Source organism: Columba livia, chromosome 1 (genome assembly GCF_036013475.1).
Source record: "Columba livia isolate bColLiv1 breed racing homer chromosome 1, bColLiv1.pat.W.v2, whole genome shotgun sequence".
Lineage (NCBI taxonomy): Eukaryota > Metazoa > Chordata > Aves > Columbiformes > Columbidae > Columba > Columba livia.
Window position 1 is genome coordinate 137,940,533 of NC_088602.1, and position 27,746 is coordinate 137,968,278.

Below are 27,746 nucleotides of genomic sequence, written 5' to 3' on the forward strand. Positions count from 1 at the left end.
GACAGATATACAAGGCTATGGGATAATAAATAATAATGGGATAAAGTTCCTAGAAGCATATGCCTTCATTAAAAAGCTTTTTTGTTTGCTTCCTGAATATGACTCCCTATGGATATGAGGAATTTGTTAGTACTAGAGGCTGGTCTAATCCTTCAGGCCACCATGCTGAGAGTCAAAGGATCCTGCACCCTGCTTGAGGATTCATCTTTTGACAGGCTAAACAGAAAGTGCCCTCTGTTCAAGCATGGCCTGTTACAATCCAAAACTGAGAATGGAATTTGAGAAGTCACTTCACCTAGGTAGTGGGTGGTGTTCATCTCTCACAGCCAGGAGAGCTTGTATTAACACTCTGAAAGTCTGCTAGAAGCAGAATGGTCCAGTATTCTACAGTACGGTGAAAAGCAAGTGATGGAGTCCTCCTCTTTTTCTTCATTGACTTAGAGAGGGCACTGAAGAGCCTGGACTTTTAATTTGGGCATGTAACTTGAAGGGAGGGTTAAATGTAGGCTTTGCAACTTGTAAAAGTATGTTGTAGGCTGTGTTAATTTAGGAAAAAAAAGGTAGAGAGGTTAAACAAACAAACAAACAAAAAAGACGACTGTTCACCAGAGGCATTTTTCACTGCCTTTTACCTGCCTTTCTCCAAGAACTATCTGTTTAGAATAAGGCCTCAGTATTATCTTATTTGCTTCCTTTTCCTTGTTCCCTGCAGCAATCCATGGCAAGAATCTGATTTCCATTCTGCACCTCCTGGTAGCTTTGGCAATGCATTTCCGGGCTCCTATTCGACTGCCTGAACATGTATCTGTACAAGTGGTAGTTGTACGGGTGAGTATGAACTCAGAAGAAAATTTGATCAGAACAATTATTATTTATCACTCTGATATTGTGCTACTGAGCTGCTCCTATTCATTGCTTCCTGGTCTCTTGCTATTTCAAAAATTCTTGGGAATTAAGAGTCCCAGTCCTAGTAATGCATTTTTGGTGTGCTTAAATGTGATCACAAGAGCATCATAGCTTTAATATGTTTAGGTTTACCATTTGCTATTTCAGTATCAAGCTAAAAACATGTGATGGGATTTTGTGTAAGGGAGAGTTGTGTCTGTAACTTCTGGCACTTTAGTAAATGGTTTTTGCCTTACATTTTTTGTAGAGAACCCACTGAAACACAAAGAGCACAGAAAGGAGTTTCAGCATGTACAATCTCCCTAATCTGGGCAGCCTGTTACTGATGTTGTTTTTCCCAAATGACTTATTATTCAGACTTAGACATGTTGTTTTCCTTGGCATTCTAATAGGCTTTCATCATTTCTTTCACAGCCTTGTGTTTTTGTTAGCTTTCCTTAGATATGGAGAAGAGGTCTGACCTGAGGAACCCTGACTCCTTCCCTCCTGCCCTAGATATTGTTATACTTATTCCTTTCTCTGCTTGGTGTTGACCATTTCCTTTCACTCTACAAAGACTCTACTTTTGGAACATATATACTCTTGCTTTTTATCTTGCCTTCTAACCTCACCGAAGCTCCCATGATGCTACAGTCTGTGGCATGTGAACCCAGCTCTTCTCAACAGCTGTTGAAACCCCAGGCAGTGCTGTTCCAGCTGGGACTCTGATCATGCTGAGACATTTGCTGTGGTGCTCAGCACTGTTGTTGCAAGGCAGGCTCAGCTGCTGGCAGCAGGCTGTGGAAATCCTTTCTGTACTTGCCATTTATTGTTGGAGCTGTCAGGCTATAGTAGGTTTCCTTTCAAGAATAAAGAAGATAAAATGATCTTGGACTCTGCTTTGCAAATGTGGATCCCCTTACAAGATGCAATTGCATGGTGGTTGATGAGGCAAGCCTCATTTTGCTTTACATTTAAATAATGGCACTTTCCAGACTGTCTGGCTGAATGCTCTAGAGGTACAAAGTGTGATATAAATGAGTAATTGATGGATACTCTCTGGCTCACAATAAATGTGTGTGTTATCTTTAAGACGTGATTTTGAGCCGCTTGCAGTCTGCTGTACTTCTTTCAATTTAAGAACAGTGAGTTAGGTAGAAAGTAACTTGAATGGAAATAAGAGACTGATTTCTTTTTAAATTTCTTTTGGCTGTCTTGGATAGGTGAAAGGGAAAATGTAGATATAAAGTGGTCTACAGTCCTCTGACACCCCGATGCTAGAAATATCCTTCTGCACACTACAGTGAAATGTCTTCTGTAACTGATGAGTCAGAAAAAAACCTTAAGTAAATACGAAAAGCTTCCCTTTCCCTGTCCTTATTTCAAGCTTCAGGACCCTCCACCCCTGTAGCAGAAGGAAGGCCGTGGCGAAAATATTTTCAGATCTTTTCCTGTTGGAGGGATATAGAGAAGACCATTGAGGCCATCTCGTTCACCAGTGTCCCTGTGTCTTGAGACTATAGACAAGGCTGTGGTGAAGTAGGATGAGGTAATGGCTGACAGAAACTAAGGAAAGGAGGAAAGGAAGGAAGCAAGAAAGGAAGAAAGAGACTCCTGTGTCACCAAGAGAGTCTCTGAAGGTGTCAGAGCAGTGGTACAATGAGGGTTAATTTATGCTCAAGAGGCTGTAAACACTTAATCTTGGACCTAGAGCCTGGAGTCCTGGAGATGGTTGTGGCAACTGCTGGCTGTGGGCCTACCTCAGCTGGCTCTGTGCAAGAGGAGTCTCATTTCAGCCCCCCATCCCACTGCTAGGAAAAACTTGCACCTCTTCAGCTTTGTTTATTTAAATGGAAAGCAAGGCACAGTGTAAACTGAAGCATGTTTCTTCTGAAACAGGAAATTTTGCCTTACAGCTTGGTAAACTGAATTTTTGTAGTCCAGCATCCAGAATTAGTCTAAAAATACATGCTGGTTCAGTAACACAGATCTCTTTAAATGGATTTTATTTAGTCTTTGTTATACTACTAACAAACAGAATGGTAATGAGGTTAATATTGTTCTTAATCCAAGCAAGAAAACTATTATTAAGAAGATTATTATTATAGTTATCAATTTATTGTGAAATGATCTGTTATTACAAATCCAAATAATGATTAGGGTTCTGTCAAGCTAGCTCATAATTAGTGTAACATGTCTGCTCTCAGAGGTTTTAGCTTAAATGCTTGAATATGCATTTAAGGGGATTAATCAATGGTTTGCTAAGGGACTTTTGTAAGCTTCGCAGAATTGATCCCACAGCAAGAAAACCTTGCAGGTTGTTTTGGGAGTGTTGTGCAAGAACACACCCACATGGAAGTTTTCAAAACTAGTGACGTTTCAGTTTCATGGGTGACTTTCACATTTAGGATTATCAATATCAAATTTGTTGAGCCATCCTCACACTGTGCAGATACAAGAGTTGCTTCTTGCCCAGAAGGGCTGTGCTTTCACTATAAAAATAAGAGAGTCATACTGGTTTGGGAAGTTATTGCTTAGCCAAATTGTGTGCATTTCCACAGCCCATCCCAGAGCTATGCAGAATATCTTATTAGCTTGTGTAAGTGCTGTGGACTTTTTCTTCCCTGATTTTTGGTGTGCTACATGGAAAGTATTTATCAACATGTTTTCCTAAGGTGCTGTATTTTTTAAATTAAAAATAATTAATTTATAGTCTGAGAAAAATCTGTAGCTGGATTTTTATCTGTCAAAAAAACACTGTCCTTTTTTGGTCCTGCATTGTATAGTTTACTAAGAAACCCACAAGCGTTTTAGAGAGGACTTTCTGCTTTGCCTTCCTACTCGTCTCTCAATATCACCTAGAATAACTGCGAGACTAACCCGTCAGAAGAACACTTCTGTTCATATTATTTTATAACAGGGACCGTGAGGTAGCATCTCTCAAGAACAGAGTTTTGGAAACCTAGATACTTTCAAACCTTCTTGAAATCAACCTCCAGAATTAGTTTTCTTGGTGGTTTTTGTGTGAAATAGAAAATCTGAAACCCTGGCAATGTACATCCACATTTTACATGATGTGTCCTAGCAGAGCTTAGATTTAGGTGGATCCTATTTAAGATCCTGTTGATAGCTACTCCAGGTGCTGAGTTAAGAGTCTAAGATAGTACATGTTTTAATACTGGTGTCACTCAGCATTTGCCTCTCATGCCAGCCCTCCTAAGTGAGGAGACAAACTTTATTGTTTCAGTGTGTGCTTCCAGTGAGAACTGAAAATCCGGAGATTTTTCTTCCAGCTGACTATACTGCCTTATATTTGAAATGTAAGCTTCCATGATGAAGAAATACCCTAATTCAGGGAAACAAAAATGTTCTCAGAAATAAATGTAAAAATTTTCTTAAGGCTCCCTGTGTTGATTATTTTTACAAGGCTCAGCAGTTACCTTCTTTTGAACTTAGCTCTCCTCTTCATCACTTCTGAAACTGCTGCATTTCCCACCTTGGTGCTGCTGGGAGATCTGAGGTATTTTTACAGTAATGCCCTTGTAGTCTGAGTTGCAGACTGAAAGGTCAGAGGAAAGGCAGTGTGAAGAATAAATGTGTCTGGTGGCGGTGGTACAAAGAATACAAGTTTTATCAAATAATGACATTTGCTTTTGGATTGCAAGGCTGAGGGGCCTAGGCTTGCTGTGTAAGCAGCATGTTCAGCTGCCTCAGAGAAATGGTGCCATTTCCATCTTTGGGGGAGTCTATGTTGGAATCCATTCCTCCTCCTCATCGGGCATTTGGAGGCATTATTCACTAGCCACCACATACTGAGTTTTTGTTCGCAGTTTATAGCATCTTCTCCCTGGGGTACATGGTGTCTGGAAGGTCCAGAAACCTGTGTCAATAAAGCAGAGAAGCGGTGGGATGGAGTAAAGACAACATTGTTTTGCATGCAAGAAAACATTGCCCTGTCAGATGCTTCCTCATTCTTCCATCCATGCTGTCATCCTGGCTTGTTTCACCAAACCTTCTGGCGCTGGTCCCCTGGTCCCCCCGGGGGAGCCAGATGAGATGTGTGCATGAGAGGGAGGTGAGGGGCTGTGAAGACGTGGCCTGCTGGCAGCATCCAGCCCAGGGCCCGGCTCATGTGTGGAGCTGTGACAGCACAGCCATGGGAGACCATGGCTCCCCCATGGTGCTTCAGCCAGGCCCCCTGGCTGCTGGCTGGAGAAAGCAATGCTGCCTTCGTTGAGCAGAGAGTAGAACAGCAGGAGTTCTTCTTACTGCTTTTTAGATTGCAATTTTTGTTTCTTAGATTGCTTCTGGGAAGGATGTGTTTCTTTTCAAAGCTGTTCTCCCTGGTAAGTTCTTGTTTGGGGTTCAGCTGGTTAAAATGTTTGAGATAGCATGTGTGTACAGAGCTTGTGACTAGGGGGGCAGTTTCTCTGCTTACCTGAGCTGGCAGCTTTATTGACTGTGCTGTAAGTCATTCTGGCAGGACCTGGTCCTTAGATGGTAGAATCATAGAATTGTTTTGGTTGGAAAATACCTTCAAGATCACCAAGTACAACCATTAACCTAACACTGTCAGGTCCACCTCTACACCATGTCCCTAAGAACCTCATCTACATGTCTTTTAAACAGCTTCAGAGATGGTGGCTCAACTGGGCAGCCTGTTCTAATGCCTGACAACCATTTCCGTGAAGAAGGTTTTCCTAATATCCAATCTGAACCTTCCCTGATGAAACTTGGAGCCATTTTTTCTTGTCCTGTCACTTGTTACTTGGGAGAAGAGCCCAACACCCTTCATGCTACAACCTCCTTTCAGGTAGTTGTAAGGTCTCCCCTCAGCCTTCTTTTCTCCAGGCTGAACAGCCCCAGTTCCCTCAGCTGTTCCTCATCAGACTTGTGCTCCAGGACCATCACCAGCTTCGTTGCGCTTCTCTGAACTCTCTCCAGCACCTGGATGTCTTTACTGTAGTGAGGGGTCCAAAACTGAACACAGGATTCCAGGTGCAGCCTCATGAGCACCGAGTACGGGGGAACAATCACTTCCCTGGACCTGTTTGTCACAGATGACTGCTGAGATTTGAGCTCTTTGTGTCAGCTTTTTAAGTATAAAGAAAGGAGGAAAGAAATTCCGCCTTTCAGGCATAAGGCTTTATCCCATAATTTTGTAAGGGACCCATAGAAACATTGAGAAAGTTTCTGACTCGGGTGGAACCACTTCCAGCCTCTGTGAGGCATGTGCTGTGTCTCCAAAACCCTGGAGAGGCTCAAAAACATTTGGCCCTCTCTTTGTCAGGGGACTGTGTCTTAACAGAGCTCAGGTGGCTGTTTTGAAACTGGGTCTTGCTGTATGATGTCTCTCTGTCAGTTAGGAGAGTCCTTATTCATGCAGAAAATCCCAAGGAGAGAAAACCCAGTAACAAGGAAGTATTACTTGTTGTGAGATCACTAGTTGGGCTTTTTATGCTCCCTGTGTTTCCTTGGTGGATGTTTTCCTGACAGACACGTGGCTGGTGGCCTCAGTAGTGTCCCTGCTCTAGGCGAGCTGCCCTCATGCCCGCAGAGCTTTGCCGGCACACCGGAGCCCTGGCCTGGGGCAGCCATCCGTGTTATTTCAGCCACGGAGCTCTCCGGAGAACCAGGCTGCCAATTATGTCGAATTGTTGGTTGATACTGTGACATGAACGAGTGCTCTTGGGGAATTTAAGACAGGTCTGACAAACTCTGTCTAATTTGTGTTCCAAGCACGATGTTGACTCTGGTCTCAGGAGTAGAATTGTTAGTGAGTTTGTTGGCTGCAAATATATATCTATACACACACATTTCCCAAACATCCATTTGGCTGTCAGCCTGATAAATGCCACTGTTCTGGGAGTGAGCCCTCCTGTGTCAGCTGTTTCACCTCTTACCTCTATGAAATGCAGCAAGCATGCTTTATCCAGATTTCTACTCTGGGATTCTGAGACACTGAATGCTGCAGAGCCCCTAATGAGTTTCTTCTTTACTAATGCCATCTCCGTTTTTAACTCTGTCTTGCTTTCCAGAAACGCGAAGGCCTCCTTCAGACAACTCACGTTACAGAGGAGCTGACGACTACAACAGAGTAAGCACAAAGTTCTTTAGCTTCAGCATGTGTTTGTGGTGCATGATGTGAAACCTTTTGCAAAGACAAAACAGAAATGTAATCTTCCTCTTGCTCCTGCTAAATTAACAAAATCCCTTAACATGGTGCTTTTTTATCTATATAGAAATAACTCGGGCACTGGAAATACGTCACAAAGGAGAAAAGTGTTTTATTGTCATTTTTGTTTTATAGGAGCATTTAACTGAATAGTTCATTGAAAGTGACCTTTGTGGGCCCTTTCCCCACCCTGCCTTCTGCGGGTAGCCATATATAACTAATTCTGCCCGGTGCTGTTGCCTCTCTCAAGTAAATCATAGAATATCAAGTTGGAAGAGACCACAAGGATCTTCTGGTCCAACCTTTCTTGCCAAAAGCACAGTCTACACAAGCTGGCCAATGTAGATATTTTGGGGAAGAATTATCTTGACAAAAGGCAATTCTTTGAAATACCGCTCAAAACTGAAGTGATAGATGCCCTGTTAAAATTGTAAGGAGAGATAATCTCTGTTCTCATATAGTACCTCAGGACTAGAGCTCAGCAAAAATAAATCAAATAATTAAACCTCTTCCCTCTGCAGTTTTGCAACAGCTTTGAGTTGCTTTGTGTTTTTATAGTCCTTTGTATAAGGAGAAGGCTAGGCACGCACTTTGGCTGCAAATAAAAGCTGAGATTCTCCTTTGCATGGCCTGAAGGCAGCTCTTCTAAGAGGGGCTTACGTGAGCCCTCATTCAGTTTATCAGCATGTTGGCTCAGCTTTCCGTGACTTTGAAGATAAATGAAGTACCATGTGGCTAGCTCAGTGGGGAAGATCTTTCAGATGGAAACACTCAGAAATGAGATCATAACATCCCTGTGTAGACACTGAAGATCTCATAGTGTTTTTTTGTAGGATCAGAGCTCTGCCACAGGATTGTGGGCCAAAATACCTCCCTTCACTCCGGTGCTCTTGAATAATGTAGTTTTCTTGTCCTCTCCTTCAGATGTGGTTTGTAAGATGTAATCTGTGCAGCGGGGTTTAGACATTTTTTAGCATGAAATACATTTACAGATTTGCGTGTATGTTTATACATTTATTTTATTAAGTTGTTTAATATTACACGATATTAAGAGGTTTACTGTTTAATGTGTTGTCTACCCAGATATAAGTATAGCTATGGAAAATGCAATGATCAGCAGAATCCAACATTCATTGAATACTTTCAAATTCCTCTGTGCAAATCAGGGCCTGATTCTCAGCAGATAAACATCTGCAGTATGTCTGGTGATGTCACTGGCTGTGTATATAATTCATATGTGGCAGTTTTATTTACATAATATCCAAATATGATGTATGTGAGATAGATAGCCTTGCTACTTCTGAGCTGTGTGGTGTAGCATCTGATGACTATATTTGTAGAAACTGCATTCAGAAATACATTTGTTCATTCACTCTTGATAAAAATAGTTATGCATGAGAAATCATAATTATGTGTAAAACATAATTATGCATTTCCATTCATTTCAAATGCATCTCCCTGTTCCTGCAGCAGGTTGGATCTGGTCTGCAGCATACTCAGCCTCCTGACCTGATAGGAGTGGTTAGCCCTCGGCATCTTGCAGGAAAAGGCCCGTTAAACCCATGGTCTTGTCTTTTCAAAGTGATTATTCATGAACTAACCTGATATTTTTCAATGCTCTGACTTGCAGGATGATGATGGGAAGATTTGGTAAGTAACAAAGTTGACTCTGATTTTTTTTTAATTCATGTCAGGCACAGAAATCTTGTCTGTTTTCCTTCAGCACATCAAGACAATGGATTGAGCAATCCCATGGGGTTGGAATGCATTGCGGGGGCAGGTTTTGTTACTCCATACAGATGTGGTGTATAATTGGTAGAACCAGATCATCCAGTATACTGCTTGTGCTCTTCGGACTGGTCTCTATTGATTAGTTTTCATTTGTAAGCAGTGAATAGCAAAAATGCTGCACAGGGCAATATTTCCTAGTACTGTTGTTAGTAGCTTTCAAGAGAAAATCTTTGCAACTCCCAGCAATAAAAGTTACACCTTCTTCATAATGTGGCCATTTAGTTTATGTATAAATGAATACATGAAAATGACTGAACGTATGGTATGAGGTCTAAGAAAGTTCTGCTTTTCTGTCCATTTTCAGCGACCAGTCATCCTTTTCTAATTCCTTTTCATGGAGCGTCTTTATCTCTTCCATGTTCACTAGATTATAGAGTTTAGACCTGACCAACCTTAGATCTGTTCTTCTAAAGAAAAATAAGTTATTTTGGTGTCACTGCCAAGAGACTTCTGTTTTGGTGTATAGTTTTGTTAGTGGCATTGAGTAACCACTTCTCACCTTTGTGTGATGAAGAACAAATCATTTAGTTTCTCTGCTCCGCAATTACACTACCATTTCCCCTTTTGCAGAGTATCAACATTAATAATTAAGAAGGTACTCAGAAAACAAGTAATGTCAGGGGGCTATAGGGGCTGGATAACATATCTTCAGATACCAAAGGAATTTGGATAGTAAATGTTTATTTAACAATAGAAACCTATTAAAATATGTTCTGTAAATAAAAATAATTTGAACTTGGAAAAACAGTTGAAGACCATGGTGAAAGTTAAAATGTGCACACTTTTACAGCATTTTGTATGTTTGTTTTTTTTTTTAATGCAACTGCAATCAAGTTAGATTTCCATTTTTTTCTTGTTTTACATGATGATGACAGTTGTTGTCCAAAAATCTTAGTGTTTGGAAAATTTCAGTCAACCCAAAGCTGCCACAATATGAAATGTTGCAATAATAAAATAAATCTAGTAGATTTTATTTTGGCTTAGATATTGTTATACAATGCTTTGAAGGTCTAAACAGAATTTAAATCTTCATACTGTATGTAAGCTTTGCTCTTCATTACTGAATCGGATTTCACTCGTGTTCAGTTTTAAGCTTTACTGAAGTCATGAGTACTACCAGTAATTTTAAATTAACCAAGTGAATTTCTGATTTTGATGCCGAGAGGTGGACACAACCGTAGCTGTCATTGTAGCTGTAGTGCACCAAAACCAGGTGATGTTCCAGTGCCTCACCGTTTAAGGTAGGATTGGGGCACAGTCAGAACTGGTGTTGCATTTTAATGTTTCCTCCACCTAGATGTTTTGTTTACCAGTTATGAATGGCAGAAAAGAGCAATCAGAGAATGATATGTTGATTTTCTGTTACCTATAAAATTCCCAGGGGAGTTCAGTCTGGTGTTTAGTTAGACACCAAAACAGGGTGACAACTTTTAGCTTGAGTCTCTGTTTTGCAGTTTTCTGAGATGGACCTGTAAGCCTGTGACACATAACCTGCTTCCCATACTTGGCTGTTGGAGGTCTATTAATTTTACCTTTTTTTCCCCCCCTCTAAAACCAGAGCGTGATGCCTTTGACACACTCTTTGATCATGCACCAGACAAACTCAGCGTAGTCAAAAAGGTAAAAAATGAAATTCAAGTTTTGTTTGCTACATTGCTTTTTTTCTTATGCTTTTTGAAGGATATCCAGAAATATCTGGAAAATTGCAGAAGAAATCTCTGTGCTAGACAAAGTGGAGGGGTAAAGTTGCTGTTGATCTCTGCCAGCTCTTGTTAGCCTTAGAGAACACATAATGAAGAGACTCCCCATTGTTCCACCAGTTTGTTCCAACACTGATGTTAAGCTATTTAGTATGTTAAATAGTATGTGAAGATCACTGTAATTTGTCCCTTTGCTTTATATAAAACAGATGACGTATGCATTTAAAGTAATGCTTTGAAGTCTCTGGAAGGTTTTATCTTTCTGATCTGAAACACCTTCTAGAAGAGTGTTCTTAGAGTTGATGGAGAATGAAGTTAACTCTGTCCACACAACAGAAGTCTTAACACCCTATCTGTGTCAGTTCTGGAAGTGATGTCAGGAGGCTGGCAAATCTCTGTGCTTCAGTACGTGAGCATGTCTCTGTCTCATAGTAGCAGGATCTTGCCTGTCTGCTTCCTAGGGGAAACAGAAATGCCAGACCTGGGTTACAGCCTACCTGTAATTTGCTAATTGACATGCACACATCACTCCAGGAGCAGAGATGTGTGCAGGACTGTGTGCTCTTGGCATCTTCTCCTGGGAGTTCTAGCTCAGTGCTGCTGGTACCTTGCTCTTAGGCAGTGGATCTTCTCAAGGAACCTGAAGAGATTAGTGTGGGCAGTAAATGAATCTCCTTGCTTCATCTTCACAAAGAACCTACAAAAGAACCAATGTCATCATAGCTTTTTCCAGTGACAGTAAAATATGTGTACATGCCAGGAAAAATAACTTACAGTAAGCTGTGTGTAATAGCACCATCTGGTGACTTCTGGCATATGGTGCAGCAAAATGACTGTGTGACCGAGTTATTTTCAGTTTTCTGTACTTATTTATGCAAAAGCAAATAGCACATATGCATATTTATTAAGCTTAAAAAATGTCTTAAAATACTATGTTAACCCTTTCGTGTAGGCACTGACTGTAGTTTCTAACATCACTGGTTCTGGTGTTTTCTTTTATAGTCTCTGATCACCTTTGTGAACAAACACTTGAATAAACTGAATTTGGAAGTAACAGAGTTAGAAACCCAGGTAGGAGACTTTGTCTTTTTGTATGTAATCTAAGTGTGTAAATGGCAAATCTAGGCCCTTGCTCCATAAAACCTTGTTATGGAACTGTTTGTCTTGGGCATGTTAATTTATGGGACTGGGGATCTGTCTTTTCAGTAGCAATGACATTATGCTTGTTTCTTTTACTTATATTTACATGTACTTCATGTGGCTTTTGACTTGTATCAGGTGAAATTCCTGAGTATTTAATGTAGCCATATAAATGACTGTAGAATACAGCTGGATTTCAGGGGAGCTTGTCTCTGGTATCGAAGCAGAGTGCTGCAGAGCAGTTGCTGCACTTAGGGGTGGGTGGTGGGCTGTGTCTTTTCCAGCTGTGATGGTTCCCAATGAACTGGCATGAGCTCTGGACCGCTGGCTGCATGGGGGCTGGAGTGTGCAGTTCATCATAGAGATATCAGTGTGAGCTTTGATCACATCAAAGCGGGCCTGGAAACAATTTTGCTGTGGCAGCAAAGGCCTTTGAATCCTCCTCTTTACCCTGCTATCTTGAGAGTGCACGCACTGTGCTTGCTCCTCAGCAATGCGGATTAACGACTCGAAGCTCCTGTGCTGCGGTGGCTTGGCTGCCAGCAGTATCCAGGTTGTTTTGTTTAAAGCTGGTGGAGGTGACTGTAAGCCACCTCTGTGTGCTCAGAGGAGTTCTGTCCTGGAAACTCTAAGTTAGTGTGGATTTCAGAGTCACTGGAGTAGTTCTCCTTTTACAGGTAAAATTAAGCCATTTTTGGGTATGGTCTTGGCTAAGCAGAAGCAATTATTGTTTTCAGATGCCACTGAACTGTGCAGAGATGGTTATCTTATTGTCCTGGCAAAAAAAGAAGCATGGCATCTAGAGAATTATACCAGGGCTATGGGTAATTGGTCTGAGCCTGGCTTAGTTTAATACCAGTCATTCACTGCTATTTTATATCTTTGCTGGAATAAATGGGTGACTGGATCTGATCTGTCACAAGAAATTGTGGCTTAATGCCTTGGAAATACCCAACAATTTATTTTTGAGAAGATTAGAGGATGTTGCAAATGCCATATCAGGATCACAACTGAGAAGTCTGTTTGAAATACATAACATTAGCCACCCCCCGTAGCCAGTAGGTAGGAATACCAAACAGTGTTGCTGAAGGTATTTATTATGTTCTTTAGTATTTACTGAAACTGTAAACAATCTGTTTTGACTTGGAAACCCAATTATTTTATGAAGTTAAACTTCCTACCTGTGATAGGGGAGACAATTTCAAGTTCTGATTAAGGACGGGGATTTGAATGTCCAATACAAACGACTTAAGAGGGGTTGTGGTTGAAATGACCAGGTGCTGTAGCAGTAGGACTGGGAGTATATAATGATGGAATATGTTTCCAGGAGGCTGTTGTTGTTGGTTGTGTGTGTATGGGGTTTTTTTCCTTTTTTTTAAATCAGAAAAGCTTTGTTAAATAATGTAGCGAGGTTGCCAAGATTCCTCAGGCAAATAAAATGAGCATGAGGAAAAGCAAGAGCAGACATATATACTCTAACCTCACCCCAAAGTATTCAATAGCCTCAGAAATAAATAACTGGCTGGGGATAATACTCTGCGCAACTAAGGAGTACAAATTGTAGATGGCTCCCAGGTGAATTGCTTTCAGCTTCTTTTGCTTAAAGCTATTTACTCTGTGTAAGTAATATAAATAGTCATTGGCACATGCTCTTGCATGGGTTAATGCTACAGCAATAGCTGATGGGCTTCCTTGTTTTGCTCAGGAAGTGAGTAGGGGAAATAATGCTACCAGATGTAGGGAGAAAGCCTTGTATCCTGTGTTTTTTTTTAATTTTCTTCAGAGAACTGGCAAGAAAGCAGCTATATCAACAGGCTCTTAAGAACAAACTGATTGAGCTTGCTTAGCTGCACTGGTGATTGCAAGGGTAGAGGGGAATCCAGGGTGCAGATGAAACAAAGACCTGAATGCTTGTTACACTTGCTGTCAATCCCTTGCTGTGCCTGAAAGGAGCAGTCTGTGACTCCTGAGCCATGTTGCATTTCTGTGTTAGCAAACAACAGTGGTAGAAATCAATGCACATGATTTGGGCCAAACATTATTTGTCCTGCTTGCTTATGAATGCTTATTTGAAAACAGATGTTTTCACCTAGGAATGTCATCACTATTTCTACTTAGTTCGCAGATGGTGTTTATTTGGTTTTACTCATGGGTCTTCTTGAAGACTATTTTGTTCCACTTCACAACTTCTACTTAACACCTGAAAGTTTTGATCAAAAGGTGGGTAAAAATTCCAGGTTATATTCTTTTTGCTTTCTTACCACATGGTATTTTCCAATCCTTGTGTCCTTTCTCTTTGTGCCCAGTAAATCAGAACCTGGTACATTCTTCTGTTCAGGAGCTGTAGCAAAGATGCACGAAGTGTGACACTTGACAGTTAATTAATACCACTAAAAGTTGCTTGTGAAATGAATGGGTAAATTCCCCATAGTTAAGCAAGAAGGGTATTCTGGTACTAGCATCAAGTGACACATAAAGCTCGTGAATATCCAGAATGAATAAATCAGTAATAAGTGTTTTGTACTGTGTAACACTTTGCATAATCAAAGTGACTTATTAAATTGCAGTACTGCCTGAAGTGTTTTTGTGTGCAGGGATGCCTTGTGCTAGACAGCAGAGTTGATGTCTGGCCCTGCTTAATAGGTACTATGCAAAAACAGGCAAGAAAGACAGAAGGTGAGAGATGGGAAACTCTGCTTTAATTGCATTCTATACACTGGAACTGACATGGAGATAGTGCTTCTTCTCAAAGTCACAGAATGTCATCCCCAAAAACTGCCCCCTCATCTCATTAGTATCAGTTACCTAATACGCATTAGTTCTTTTTCTGTAGTTTATTTAATGTTCCTACAATGAACAAATATAGTTACTTGAAATGTAAATGAGATACTGTAGTAGAAGAGGTGCTACCTGGGCCATGGTTTTTGGTTGATCTGGGGTTAGAAACTATATATTGAGTGCTCATAGGTAACATGTTTTGGAGCTGATCGAAACCCAGGATGGATGCCCTGATCCTGCCAGGAAGGGAGCATGCCAAAAATTGCCTGTCTGAAGTCAATTTGTGAGGACAGACTTCTGGTTCTGTGTCCAGGATCATTGCCAACATTGCTGACTTTAACTTGAGAGAATGCTATCTTGACATTTTTGGATATTTCTTTCTGTTTAGTAAGGAGTGAATGACTTGCTGCCAAATAGCACTGAAATAAGCTTTGAGGAAGAAGAGTGGATTCTTTGCAGTCTTAGATTGTCTTACTCTTAGGGTATTAGAGATGGAAGGAGACAAAATAGGCGTTCTGGTTTTAGCCCCACACTTGCTCCATTGTCCTGTGTCCTTTCTAGTGTTCATGATGAGAAGAGTGCTTAACACATATTTTGTTGTCATGAGCAAAAGTTTGCTTCTTTCTGCAGTTGTTCCTGGACATGCACACACACCTGTGTATATTCAGTGCCTGGTATCAGAATACTCTGGGCTTGGTTGTGCCGGAGTAATTCATCAGCCTTCTGCATTTTATTCTGCCAGGTTCTGCAGTGGAGAGGATGCAAGTTTTGTGTTCGCTGAACTGGAGCAGGAGATGTCTAGGTCAGTTAGGAGTGGAAACCCTGGCAAAATTTAAAGATCAGATGCTTTGTAAGGCAAGGGCTGTTTAAAATGGTGGGGTTTTCAGTACAGATTTTCAGACTTCGGAGCAGATTATTGCTGTCAATCACCCCTCAGTAAGAGCACCTGCTCTCTGAGAGATGGGACTTCATCACTGGTAGAACATCCCAGATTTGCCCAGGTAGATCATATCAGCATTGCAAGAGGAAATGGAGCTGCACTGAATGAGCGCTGTTACAGACCAAGGCTAATGTGCTGAGCCTGCTGGTTCTATAGGTTATACAGGGTTTGCTGACTTCCTCGGGAGGTGAGTAGTTGCTATTTGGGAGCTTAAAGGGGCTCCCTGAAGGCAGGAAATAAGGCTCTGGTAAGAGGATCTTCTTTAGGTGTTAAGTTTGTGGGTAAGATGGGGATTAGTTCATTCTGAATGTTGTATACTGCACAGGAACCTGGTAGAGCAATGGGAAAATGGTTATCTGTTACGTCTTATACAAGCTCTCCTTTATAACTTTCTTTTGCTGTTCTATCCTAGTATCTTGAATTTTTCCCCTTGTAGAAATGCTGAGTTTTAGCCGGCACCTGTTCAGTCATGATTTTGTTGTTACCAGTTTAAATTCATAAAATTATCTGGTATTCCTGAAGTAATGTTGTGGTTTTGTGTGGAGACTCTGCCTTGAGGAAAGGGAATTTGTAAATCAAAGAAGAATATGGAGACTCTGTGTTTTTGGGAAAGGAAAAAATACTTTCATCTTTAAAGTTTTTGTCACAATGAATGAGGAGGAACTGTACCAGATAAAAAAAATTAATGAAGCCCTGAGCAATAAGCGCCAGTGAAAGGGGCCTTTCTGCCTTATTGCAGGTGATCTCTGGATGTGTAACTCCCTGATTTTCAAGATGAGTAGCTTTAATTAAATCTTTTCCCCTTGCTGTATATCTCCAGAACTGTCATTTGCAGCAGCAAAAATGCACGGAATTCATAATCCAAATTACTTTGCTTAAATTTTGGTAAGCATGGTTAAGAAAGCTGCTATACAGATCTCTTTAAACCATAATGTTTGCTCCTCAGAGGATAGATGAAAAGAAGACACCCACATTCTTGCATTTTTCTTTTTTGTCCGTTTTCTTTACTCTGACTGCATGTTTGTGGATGATCCTTCGTGGCTTGCTCAGGGAGCACTTTCTGCACAGTTGAGCCCAGCTTATTTTGCAAGTTCATTGCACAGTCTGTCCGGGATCTGCCACCATGAAGCCTTTTGCTAACTTTCATTAGAGGAACTTAATTTGACTTTTATCTTTGTTTTCAAGTAGAGGAGACCAAAGCACCAAGAGACTAAGGGGTTAACACAATGCCATGCAACAAACAGCCTGACTCCTTGGTGATGTGATGTTGATGTTGCTTGATATGCAGCTGATAATAACGCAGAAAAGACTAATGTTGTTTGAAAATAATTTCATTTAGTGTCATTATTTCTTCTTTCTTATGCACTCATATGTATTTTCTCATCTCTGTTCAGTTATGTCACTTCTGTTACATTCCTTGTTGCCTGGGTGCCAAGTGATTTCTTGCCTTGTAGTCATTAAAAAAAAAAGGCTCAGGAAGAACTCAACAAACTGCAGCTTTGCTGTAGTTGTTACTGGGAGCTCTCTGGCCTCAGCCATAGAGACTGAGATCGGGGCTTAATGGAGTTTCCTGGTTAATGTGGTACCCAGTCACATTTTTACACTTCAAATTTGGAAATCTTAAATTACTTCCTTTATATCAAAAAGTGAATGTCAGCCCTATAAGATACCAGACTTCATTTCTTAATCACCCATATGTACTTTCTGCCATGCTTGAACATGTGAATGTTTAATATTGATTTAAATAGAATTGTCATTCTATATGTCAAGTATAGGGAGAATAAAGCATTTAAAAAATTTGATTAAAGGCTTTTAATGCCTACATGACTTTGAGATTCCAAATACTTTACTTCTTTCAGGTCCATAATGTTTCCTTTGCTTTTGAGCTGATGCAAGATGGAGGACTAAAGAAACCAAAAGCTCGCCCTGAAGGTATGGATGTTCTGTGTAGCTTTAAACTGTAAATAAAGACATAACAGCAGGTGCATTTCAAGTGCAACTCCATTTGGGACAGGAGCAGTTGTACTACAAAGTGGAGCTGTAAATGCTGCTCTTGACAGTTTTCCGAAGGATTCATTGTCTGTGTTTGGGGTACACCCTTACCTGTTTCTTCTCTGGAATAGGTTCACTGAGGTGTTCAAGTCTGGCTTTAGTGAATGATAAAAGAGCTATTCAGTGCTATATTATAAATTCAGCTGGTATTCTTAACAACAATCCAAGCAGGAAGCTTTTAATTATCTAATTCTCATACTTCTTACAGTTAGCGCTAGTTTGGACTCTTGTGATCAAATTTCAGTGATAGGTAATGTGATAGGCTTTGGTTGTTTGGTTTTTTTTTAGAACCAGAAGCAAACTCTCTTCTTGATGTATGTGGACTTGGGAGTCAGAATTGAAAAGTGTAGTAATAAAAACAGAGTTTTCCTTTAAAGTCTCTGAACGTTGAAATTAGTTAATGGTAAAGTCTGCATTGTTATTTGCATCAGGGATAAAAAGAGGGATTAAAGCTTTACGACTGCTAAATGAGCAATTTTTATTCCTGGTGTTACAAACTACGTATGTGTTAGAGGCTTCTGCAGAAAAAAGGAAAATAAGGAACCTCTAAGAAATGTTCAGTCTGACTTAAAATGAGCCAAAGTTGTGATAGTAAATCGACTAACAAATCATGGAGCTGGACATTGTTGAGGAAAAAAGCAAAAGACGTTATTAAATGCATCTGTATCCTGTCAGTGCTGTTCTTTTAAATTTGGGGATGAAAAGTGCTCCTGAAGAATGTGGTGAGACGAGACACTAACTTGGGAAAATGAAGGGCTGTTCTTACTATTGGAGCTGAGTCAGTGGGTGTATGACGAGACAAGGAAGCTGGAGAAATGTGAATGTAGGATAAAGAACAGCAGGTTTTTGAGTGGAAGGATTAAAGAGATTGCAGTAGGAGACCAGGTAAGCTAGATAAGCCTGTTTTGAGAGAGAAAGAAAATGTTAAAAACCTAGGAGAAGACTTCTCTAGTTGAAAGCTTGTCTTTTGTTTTCACTGGTTGGTTTAACAGAGATTATCTTCCCATAAGGCTATCTTATATCCTTACAGTATCATGAGTGGTACAACATGATAGCAGATCTTTTGTTTGCTCCAATCAAGGTGTGTAGATTCAGTAAGCAGCAGAATATGTTTAAGTGTTTTGCTGATTGAAAATTTAAGTATTGATAGAAGTTAGAGAGCCCAATTAGCTAATAAAACTTTCCTTTTCAGTTTTTGCGGCTGCAGGATGTATGGTCTCTTGTGTGTATTCCTTCCTTGTGTGTATACTGGAGAGTGTCCAGAGGAGGCCACAAATTTGGTGAAGGTTTTAGAGGGGGAGCTGTATGAGGAGCAGCTAAAGTCACTTGGTTTGTCCAGCCTGGAGGAGACTGAGGGGAGAACTCATGGTGGCTACAGCTTCCTCACAAGGGGAGGTGGAGGGGCAAGTGCTGATCTCTTCTCTCTGGTGACCAGTGACAGAACCCAAGGGAATGTCAGGAAGATGTGCCAGGGAGGTTTAGATTGGACATTAGGAAAAGGTTCTTCCCCAGAGGGTGTTGGAGCACTGGAACAGGCTCCCCAAGGAGGTGTCACGGCCCCAAGCCTGACGGTGTTCAGGAAGAGACTGGACAAGGCCCTCAGACACATGGTGTGAACTGTGGGGTTGTGCTATTCAAGGACAGGAGCTGGACTCGGTGATCCTTGTGAGTCCCTTCCAACTCAGGACATTCTATGGTTCTGTGATTCTATGATTCCTCTTCTGTGCTTGCACCCATTCCCGCTGGCAGGAGGTCATGGCTGCTGGAGTGAGTGTGCTCCTGTAGTGTCTGTGTGGCTGCAATTGCCTTTGAAACTGTCACTCTTGAAAGGCTGCTCCTCTGGAAAGGATGGGAACACCTTGGACTTCGCTTGTCGCCGTAGTTTCATCAAATCCTCTGTAGGATCCTGATAGTCAGTACAGTCACGTAATACATGTTTCTTAGAAGAAGAATTAATTTTGTCACAGACTCTGATCCCCTGCAAAAGGATTTATGTATAGTATACTATGTTAATACCATATTGATGTATTGTTTTTTTCTAAATAGTCTGCAAGACCTGTTAGGTGAATCCATGTCCTTTAGTGTGAATTGGGTTGTATGTGCCTTTTGAATTGGTTGTAGGATTTGCATGTAAAACATTGTGTAGAGCAGAACATCACAGTTTTTGTTTCTATAGCCCATGTTTTCTGCAGTGCATGCAAGGAAGAGGTCTTGTTTAATATTTTAGTGTGTCTTTGTACAGGTGATATACAAAAACAGGAGCATACAGGACAACTTCTCTTCTCTGCTCTTCCAGCTCATTTCAGTAGATTGAGCCAGCAGCAGCACTTGGTGCTGAGTTATTGCTGCAAAAGTATGTTGTGGTGGATTAATTTATTAGCCTCTAATGGGGTTATGGAGTGTGACTGTTTTAAATTAATGGAATATTTTAAACTATTTTGATGATTTATGGCCACTTTCAGTTAACATTTTATTAGTTGGTTTTGGTAATGTAATGAATGTGCATGCTTCATCTTGAAATAAGAAACAGGAGGCTGAGAATATGCTTATTCCTGGGAATGCCCATTAGACACCGATCAGGAAGGAACATTGTAATTGCCCACACAGAGAGGATGTGTCTCATACTACCACACTCTTTAATGCAGCAAACAAAGGCATAACAAGGTCTGAAAGTTAGCAGAACATCAAACTAGGTTTACAGTATAACTTTTGCAACAGTGAAGGTAATTAATTATCAGTCTGAATTGTCAAGGGGTGGAGGTGGAATTTCCACCATTGAAAAATGAAAAAAAATGCAATGTTAAGTTTATTTTTTTTTTAATCAAGCACAGCTTGGTTAGTAAGCTCACTACAGGATTTCTACTGTAAAGTTCTTTAAGGACTGTGTTGTACAGAAGGTTGGACTATATGACCACAATAGTTTCTTCTGACCCTAAATTTCCATGTCATTACGCTGCCAAATAGAAGAACTGGGTCCATTTCTCCTTTTAGCGATGGGGCCTCCCATACCTCTCATTCCTCAGGGTAATTGCCAGGGATGATCGGCAGCAGGTACCTTGCTCAGATGGCTGTTGCAGAGCAGCAGGAGTCAGCCTTAGATACCTCCATGAGGACAGATGGACAGTGCCTGTCCAGCCGGGAGCTGCAGGTCTGGGCCCCCTTCCAGCTCCTGTTTGGGCTCCTCCTGATGCCTTTGCTCTTGCTCTGGCACTTCACTGCCTCTTACTCCCAGCTGCTCTCTCCTTGGGCCGTGTCCTGTTTTCCCAACTGTCCTTCTGGCTTCCAGTGATGTTTCTGCTTCTACCCTCTAGATTTCTGTTTCTCTCCACTGGCACCTTGATCTTGGTTTACAGCGCAGGCAGTTCCTGTCTCTGAACTGAGGTCAGCTGGAGGCAGGAGCTGAACCCTGCAAGACTTCATGCTGTGGCAGCTGAGATGGAGCTGATGGTGGCTCAGGAACAAGACCCATCCTGCTCTCAGTGGGAAGGTGGAAATAGGTGCCATGGGGAGAAGAAAACTATTTGGGAGGAATGGGGCAAATACATGCTACAAACCTCTGTCTACTACAGAGCTGGCTGCTTGGGCCAGGGTGTTTTTTTGGCGTTTTCAAAGCGACAGCACTATTATGTTTAATTGTTTAGCAAGCAAATGTGGCTCCCAGCATCAACAGCTCAAATTTGCTGGTAGTTCTCTCTTCTCCAGTTATTTGCCTCGATTTCCCAGCTTTAGAGATGTGTGGCTGTTGCTAAGTGTTGATTCCCATGGCTAAATTTACATTTTAAGTGTGTCTCTGAGGGAGCTGGATCTTGCAGAGGAACCAATATTGATTCTGCCTGTTACCTTACTGAGAATGCTATGGTAGTAAGAAACTTCCTGTGATACTTGGAAAACTTAAAAATGGTTCATATTTTAGTTATCCAGGTATTACAATTTTTTTTTCAGGGTGTATCACTTCACAGTAGTTAGGACCTTTCCTTTACTTGGGGCAGCAGAAGATTCTTTTGTGTATGCAAAATACAAAACCATTATTGAAATACGTAAAATAATACATAAAGAGGAAAGAGGTAGAAAGAAAAATCTGTGATTTTGCTGACAATACGAGATGAAGTAGGGAGGTTAGAGCGTTGTCCAGTATGGGGTGGTAGGGAAGGGTGGAGAGGTGGAGAGGTCCTGGAAATGATTCTTCCAAACAGACAGTAGGTGTTTCCCCTGGTCCTCACATTAATTATACTTAGTCTGTTAACTGCTTGCTGTCTTCCTAGTTCTTTGAATTATTTTTCATTATCTGTCCTTCGTTACTTCTACTTCCATATATATGGTTTCCTGTGTATTTTTTGCTTCCTCCTCCTTCTTTCTTATGTATTTTACCCAACTTTTCTTTCCAGCCCTTCAGCCTTGTCTGTGCTTTTCCTTTCCCCATAGTCCCTGGGTTACATGTCTCTGGTATTTCCTGGCATTTTATGACAGAAAAGGTTGGGAGGTGCTGGCAGAAAAGCTTTCTCTTGAGAACTGTTCCAGACCTGTTCCCTGGCCTAGCATGATAAGAAGGGATGTGAGAGAAGACAAGGTTTTTAGTCTGCTGAGAGAATTCAGTCTTTGTTTATTCATGGACTGTATCATTTCAGAGTGGTGGGCATGTGAAGTTCAACATCTCATGTGATGTCTGTGGCTACTTGTTTGCTGCTTCTGTGGCCAGTGAAATAATTGACACTTTTTCCCAAAGCCTTTATCCTAGGTCTCAGACAGAAGTAGACTTTCTCAGTAACCAGTTTTAGATGAGGAAGGGAATTATCTTTATTTCATTACTGAGAGAAGTTAGCTGTGAATGTATTATTGTGAAGGACTTTTGAAGTGCATCATATGGGAATTTAAAAAGCTTGTTTTGAGGAGATCAGAACTCTGTGTGGTGGTATTTGGTTTCTTTTGGTTTGGTTTGGTTTGGTTTGGTTTTTTTATTGATGAACCCGCTGGGTCAGAGATGAGGAGAAATGAGGGAGAACAGAAAGCAAATTAAGGATTTCTCCTTTTCTTCCACAGATGTTGTCAACTTGGATCTGAAGTCCACCCTCAGGGTTCTATACAACCTGTTCACAAAGTACAAGAATGTTGAATGACCCTGGAAGCTGCTGAGGCCTTCATCCTTCCAACCTCCTTAGGCTGAAATCACAATAAACACACCCTCTGCACGCTCTCTTTGTGCCTTATGCTATATTCCGTGCATTCTTTCTACAGTTGATATGATCTCTCTGTAGCTGTTTGTATGACAATCCCACTAAAAATAATGCATGTGTATTCTCTAGGTCACTTGAAAATGTGTAGATATTTCACACTTTTACCAGAAGATACTGTTGGGTCTGTTGTTTGTTATAGTCAACAAATGTTCTTTTGATAAAGGAAATATACCACTAGCTACTTTAAAAAGCAGGGAAAACATGAGACCTTCCTCATGGCTGGAGACTCTTTGATTCTCTTTTGCGTACTCCTTGGTTGCCACTGGCATTTGATAATTTTTCAGGCTTAAGTGTTAGCAATAGGAAATCAGCATTGGAATTTATTTAGAAGCTGAGCCTTTTCTGTTAAATAAGGTTTTATGTGTTCTCTTGGGTGAGTGGGGCTGAGGGAATTACAGGCACTATCTGAAGCTAATGGTAAAAGTTTCAGTTTTTGTGTTAACCTCATGCTACTCAGTGTTATTTCCATTCAGTGTTTACACAAAATAAGTCTTGCAATGGGATAACCAGCTACTCTTTTGATGTCTGTTTTTTATTTCATCTCCTTTCTAGGATAAAATTGATTGCTACAGCCACTGCCATGTGTTAAGCGTGCAGCTTCCATCAGGTCAGTCAGGAGCTGGTCAAATAGGCACAGGCTGGATTAATGCATTTTGCCGTTGGTCCTTTCTGAAACAAACACGGGCAGTAATGAGCTTGGCAGTTTATAGGCTGACTCTTCATTTCATGAAGCTGAGTGAAAGGTTCAGATTCATTCCTGTTGGAGTTGCTGGCAGCTGTGCAGTTCTGGGGGTCAGGCATTTATAAACAGAGTTTTATATATTTTCTTTCCTGAAGAGCGAAACTGAATTCCTGTACAAATGAGAGCTTATGGATTGCACTGGACTATGCAAGACGTGGTATACAAAGTGCAAGCCAATGGTTAGCACTCAGATGTGAAGCTCTTCAGTAATCTGTTATGCTATAAACTAATTTCATGAAGTTGCCCTGTGCCATCCCAAGACATACTCTGCTAGCCTCTGGCCTAATAGTATTTTTACAAAGTCATAGAATTGTTTGGGTTGGAAGGGACCTTAAAGATCATCTAGTTCCAGGGACACCTTCCACTAGACCAGGTTGCTCAAAGCCCCATCCAGCCTGGCCTTGAACACTTCCGGGGATGGGGCAGCCACAACTTCCCCGGACAGCCTGTTCCAGTGCCTCACCACCCTCATGGTGAAGAATTTCTTCCTTATATCTAAACCAAATCTACCCTCTTTCAGTTCAAAACCATTATGCCTTGTCCTATCACCACGTGCCCATGTAAAAAGTCCCTCCGCAGATTTCTTGTAGCTGCCCTTTAGGTACTAGAAGGCTGCTGTAAGTTCTCCCTGGACCCTTTTGTTCTCCAGGCTGTACAACCCAAACTCTCTCATCCTGTCTTCATAGGAGGAGTGCTCTGGGTGTCTGATCATCTTCATGGCCCTCCTCTGGACTTGCTCTAACAGGTCCACGTCCTTACACTGGGGACCGTGGGGCTGGATGCAGTACTCCAGGTAGGGTCTCAAGAGTGGAGTGGAGGGGGAGAATCACCTCCCTGGAGCTGCTGTTCATGCTTCTTTTGATGCAGCTCAGGATATGATTTGCCTTCTGGGCTGCAGGCGCACGCTGCTGAGTCATATTGAGCTTCTCATCAACCAACACCCCTAAGTCCATCTCCTTAGGGCTGCTATCAGTCTGTTCTCCACCCAGCCTGTATTTGTGCTTGGGATTGCCCCAACCCACATGCAGGACCTTGCAGTTGGCCTTGTTGAACTTCACGCTGTCTGCGTGGGCCCACCTCTGAAGCACGTCAAGGATCCCTCTGGATGGCATCCCTTCCCTCCACTATGTCGACCGCAGCACACAGCTTGATGTCATCAGCAAACTTGCTGAGGGCGCACTTGATCCCACTGTCCGTGTTACTGACAAAGATGTTAAACAGCACCAGTCCTAATACTGATCCCTGAGGAACCCCACTTGTCACTGGTCTCCTCTCGGGCATCAAGCCATTGACCGCAGCTCTTTGAGTGCGACCATCCAGCCAGTTCCTTATCCACTGAGTGGTCCACCTGTTGAATCCACGTCTCTCCAATTTAGAGACAAGGATCTTGCATGGGACAGTGTCAAATGCTTTGCACAAATCCAGCTGTTGTGGATCTCAGTGGGAATCAGTTTTTAAAGAAGGATTGCTGTATTTATCTGGTAGAGGCTAGTTACCTCAGAATACTCAAGAGGTTTCATCTGTAGGGCTGTTCCTGGCAGGTGATGTGCAGGTGCAGCTGTGTGTACAAGGAGGCTGTGCTGGAATGTGAGCTGAGTAGGTTTTTGAAGAGAGCTGTGCAAAGGAAATTACATCACAATTTCCAGAGTAAATTATTTCTGTAATATGTATATGATAGCAGTCCTTTCCTCGGGGTGCATAGAGGAGAGATTTGACTACTGCTTTTATGTATCACAGCAGCAACTTTTCTTTTATGGGCAGCCATGATTTTGTGTGAAACATTAGGCTGAGTGCCCCAAGGAAGAGGCAGGCAGCATTGCTCTGCTCCATGGGCTCACTTCAGTCCAGCTGTAAGCAGGCATTTCTTTTTTTTTTCCCTAAAAATTGATTTCTTATAACAATCTTTACTTACTCTCCTAAGTTCAAGAGGAAAAGTGCTGTTTGAATGGTATAATTTACAACTGGGATTTTCTCCTTCCCTCCTTAAGTTCTTCATAATCTCAGAGGGAGAGAAATGGGCTTCTACTTCTTTGTTTCACATTTTGGGGTTCAGAGTTCTAGTACTGAGTTATCTGGCACCTCCCCTCACACCTCCAAAACGAAGATAGAAGGAAGCTGCTGTTTTCTTTCCATGGAAAATTCACATCTCATGTGCTCGACAAGGCTCTGTGGGGAATCATTGCTTTTCTGTACTTCAGGAGGGAGCTGGTGGGTCAGGTCTCGTGGCAAGTTAGTGAAACTGCTCTTTCATGCTGTGAAATAGGGGTAGCATGAGTCTGGAAAGTGAACTGAAAGGTGTCTCAAACTTTTAGTTTAATGCGGTGTTTCTTGTGAGAAACCAGTCTGTTAAAGAGCTGTCATTCCACCCACCTCCCTTCAGCTGATGTGGAAGTGTCGATGCTGTTTATATTCTCAGAGGTGCTGGGAAAGACCTCCAGAGAAATCTAGTTTTTGAAATGGCAAGGAATATTGATATCACAAGTAGAGAGAAAGTAGCAAGAAGAGACTGGTGAGAGGAGCTTGGCTTTGGGAGGGAGGATGGCTGTTTCTGAGGTGGGTATTTACAGCTGGCATCCTCGCTGTGTGAGAGCATATGTGAGCATACCACCAAGTTTTAAGACAGTCTCTGTTCTGTTCAGTTAAGTGTTTCTGGCCACTCTGCAGAAACCTGAGTCCTTCCTCTGCAACCGGAGGCATAGGTTCCTTTGATTAATAACCCTGTCAGTGAAGACTGCAGGTTTGATGCCCTGAACACATTGTGGGCAGGTGTCATACCCTGTTTTGTTGCTTTTAAGTCTGTTGGCAAATGTTGCATAGGGGAAAAATATATTTTTCATTCTTTTGCTCCTTGCTGTCTAGCCAGGTCACTGTTCACATAGATGCTGTATTTATTGTTAACCAGACTGGGAGCAGGTTGGTTTTAGCTGAACCGGAGCTTCAAGCAGTCCAGTTTACAGGAAGAGCAATGTAGGTGAAGCTTCTCTAACCACCTATTTTTGTCATGCTTTTCTCTTACAAACTGGAACACGAGAGGTTCCACTTAAATTTGAGAAGAAACTTCTCAGTGAGGGTGCCAGAGCACTGAACAGGCTGCCCAGGGGGGTTGTGGAGTCTCCTTCTCTGGAGACATTCAAACCCGCCTGCACACATTCCTGTGTAACCTCATCTAGCTGTTCCTGCTCCGGCAGGGGGATTGGACTAGATGATCTTTTGAGGTTCCTTCCAATCTCTGACATTCTGTGATTCTGTAATATGCATGATACTTAAGTTCTTTTCCTCTAGAAAAGATTAAATCAGTGTTTAAAATGTTATTAATGAATTCTGTGTTATGGGAGCTTTAGGTATGTTTCCTGGCTGCCTGTTGAGTTCATCTGGAATGCTGGATGCTTGGCAGCATTAAAGCTTCCACATTTCTAAGTACTCAATGAATGCCTGTCTTTTCCAGCCCATACAGCTTGCCTTTTCCAGCCCATACATCTGCTTGGCATACTCAATTCCAGTGAGTTTTATTACCACAAAAAGAAGCCCAGATACGTCCCATTTCTCAAGATGAAAATTCAACAGTGGCAGATTTTTTAAAATCAGTTTAAACTTTATAGGACTTCTTACCCCTCTTCCCCACACTGCAGTGCTTTCAGTATTAATGTATTTTTTAAGACTCTTTTCTACTGTTTTAAAGTGTTTACTCTGGATTTCTAACTACTAAAAACCAGCCTTGCAGATAAAATTCTGGACTTGTCATATACTGGAGACATCCAGCTTTATGACAGGAGTTGTGTACTGTAAGCAAGTTACAATGCAATGCTAAGTTTGCTAAAAATCACAGCAGGAGTGTTGAGCATTGTTTGTGACAGTTGTACTATTTATTCAAATAAATAAATGATGATCACTTGGTTTTCTACGTCTTTTTTTTTTTTTTTTTTTTTTTTTTTTGCTAAATGGACAAGTCTGTGGGAAGAACTTTTGAAAGGAAGGTGATCTTCAGTCATCTTCTTCATCAAGTGTCCTAGATAAATGATGATCTATGTAGACCTAGAAAAGCAATGATCTCAGGTTTCTGGCCCTGGTACAGGTAATGGGATTCTATGGTGTTGAGGGTTTAGATTGCGGGGTGACAATAAAACCCTGGCAGATGTATTGTTAACCTCCTCTCCCCCCCTTCCCCCGTCAGCCTCACCCTCTCCCCCCTTCCCACTCAGGACAGGCGATCCGGAGGGAAAGAAGGACAGAGAGAAGAGAGTTGGAAAAATTAACAATGTTTTACTAATGCTACTGATAAGAACAGAGAAAATAATACAAAATATACAAAACC

The 27,746-nt window shown here is 41.5% G+C and overlaps 1 protein-coding gene across 4 annotated transcripts in view; it reads left to right on the top strand.

Annotated features, from left to right (window-relative positions):
• PARVB (parvin beta) overlaps positions 1–27,323 on the top strand; it is a 70,763-nt gene extending 43,440 nt beyond the window's left edge. For all 4 annotated transcript variants that reach the window (XM_065032765.1, XM_005508843.3, XM_005508842.3 and 1 more), the window contains exons 6-13: positions 713–828; positions 6,924–6,982; positions 8,691–8,710; positions 10,410–10,471; positions 11,554–11,622; positions 13,810–13,911; positions 17,269–17,341; positions 22,499–27,323. In XM_065032765.1, coding sequence (XP_064888837.1) covers positions 713–828; positions 6,924–6,982; positions 8,691–8,710; positions 10,410–10,471; positions 11,554–11,622; positions 13,810–13,911; positions 17,269–17,341; positions 22,499–22,575 — 578 coding nt within the window. In that variant the 3' untranslated portion in view covers positions 22,576–27,323. The remainder of the gene's footprint in view (positions 1–712; positions 829–6,923; positions 6,983–8,690; positions 8,711–10,409; positions 10,472–11,553; positions 11,623–13,809; positions 13,912–17,268; positions 17,342–22,498) is intronic.
• Positions 27,324–27,746: the final 423 nt, after the last annotated feature.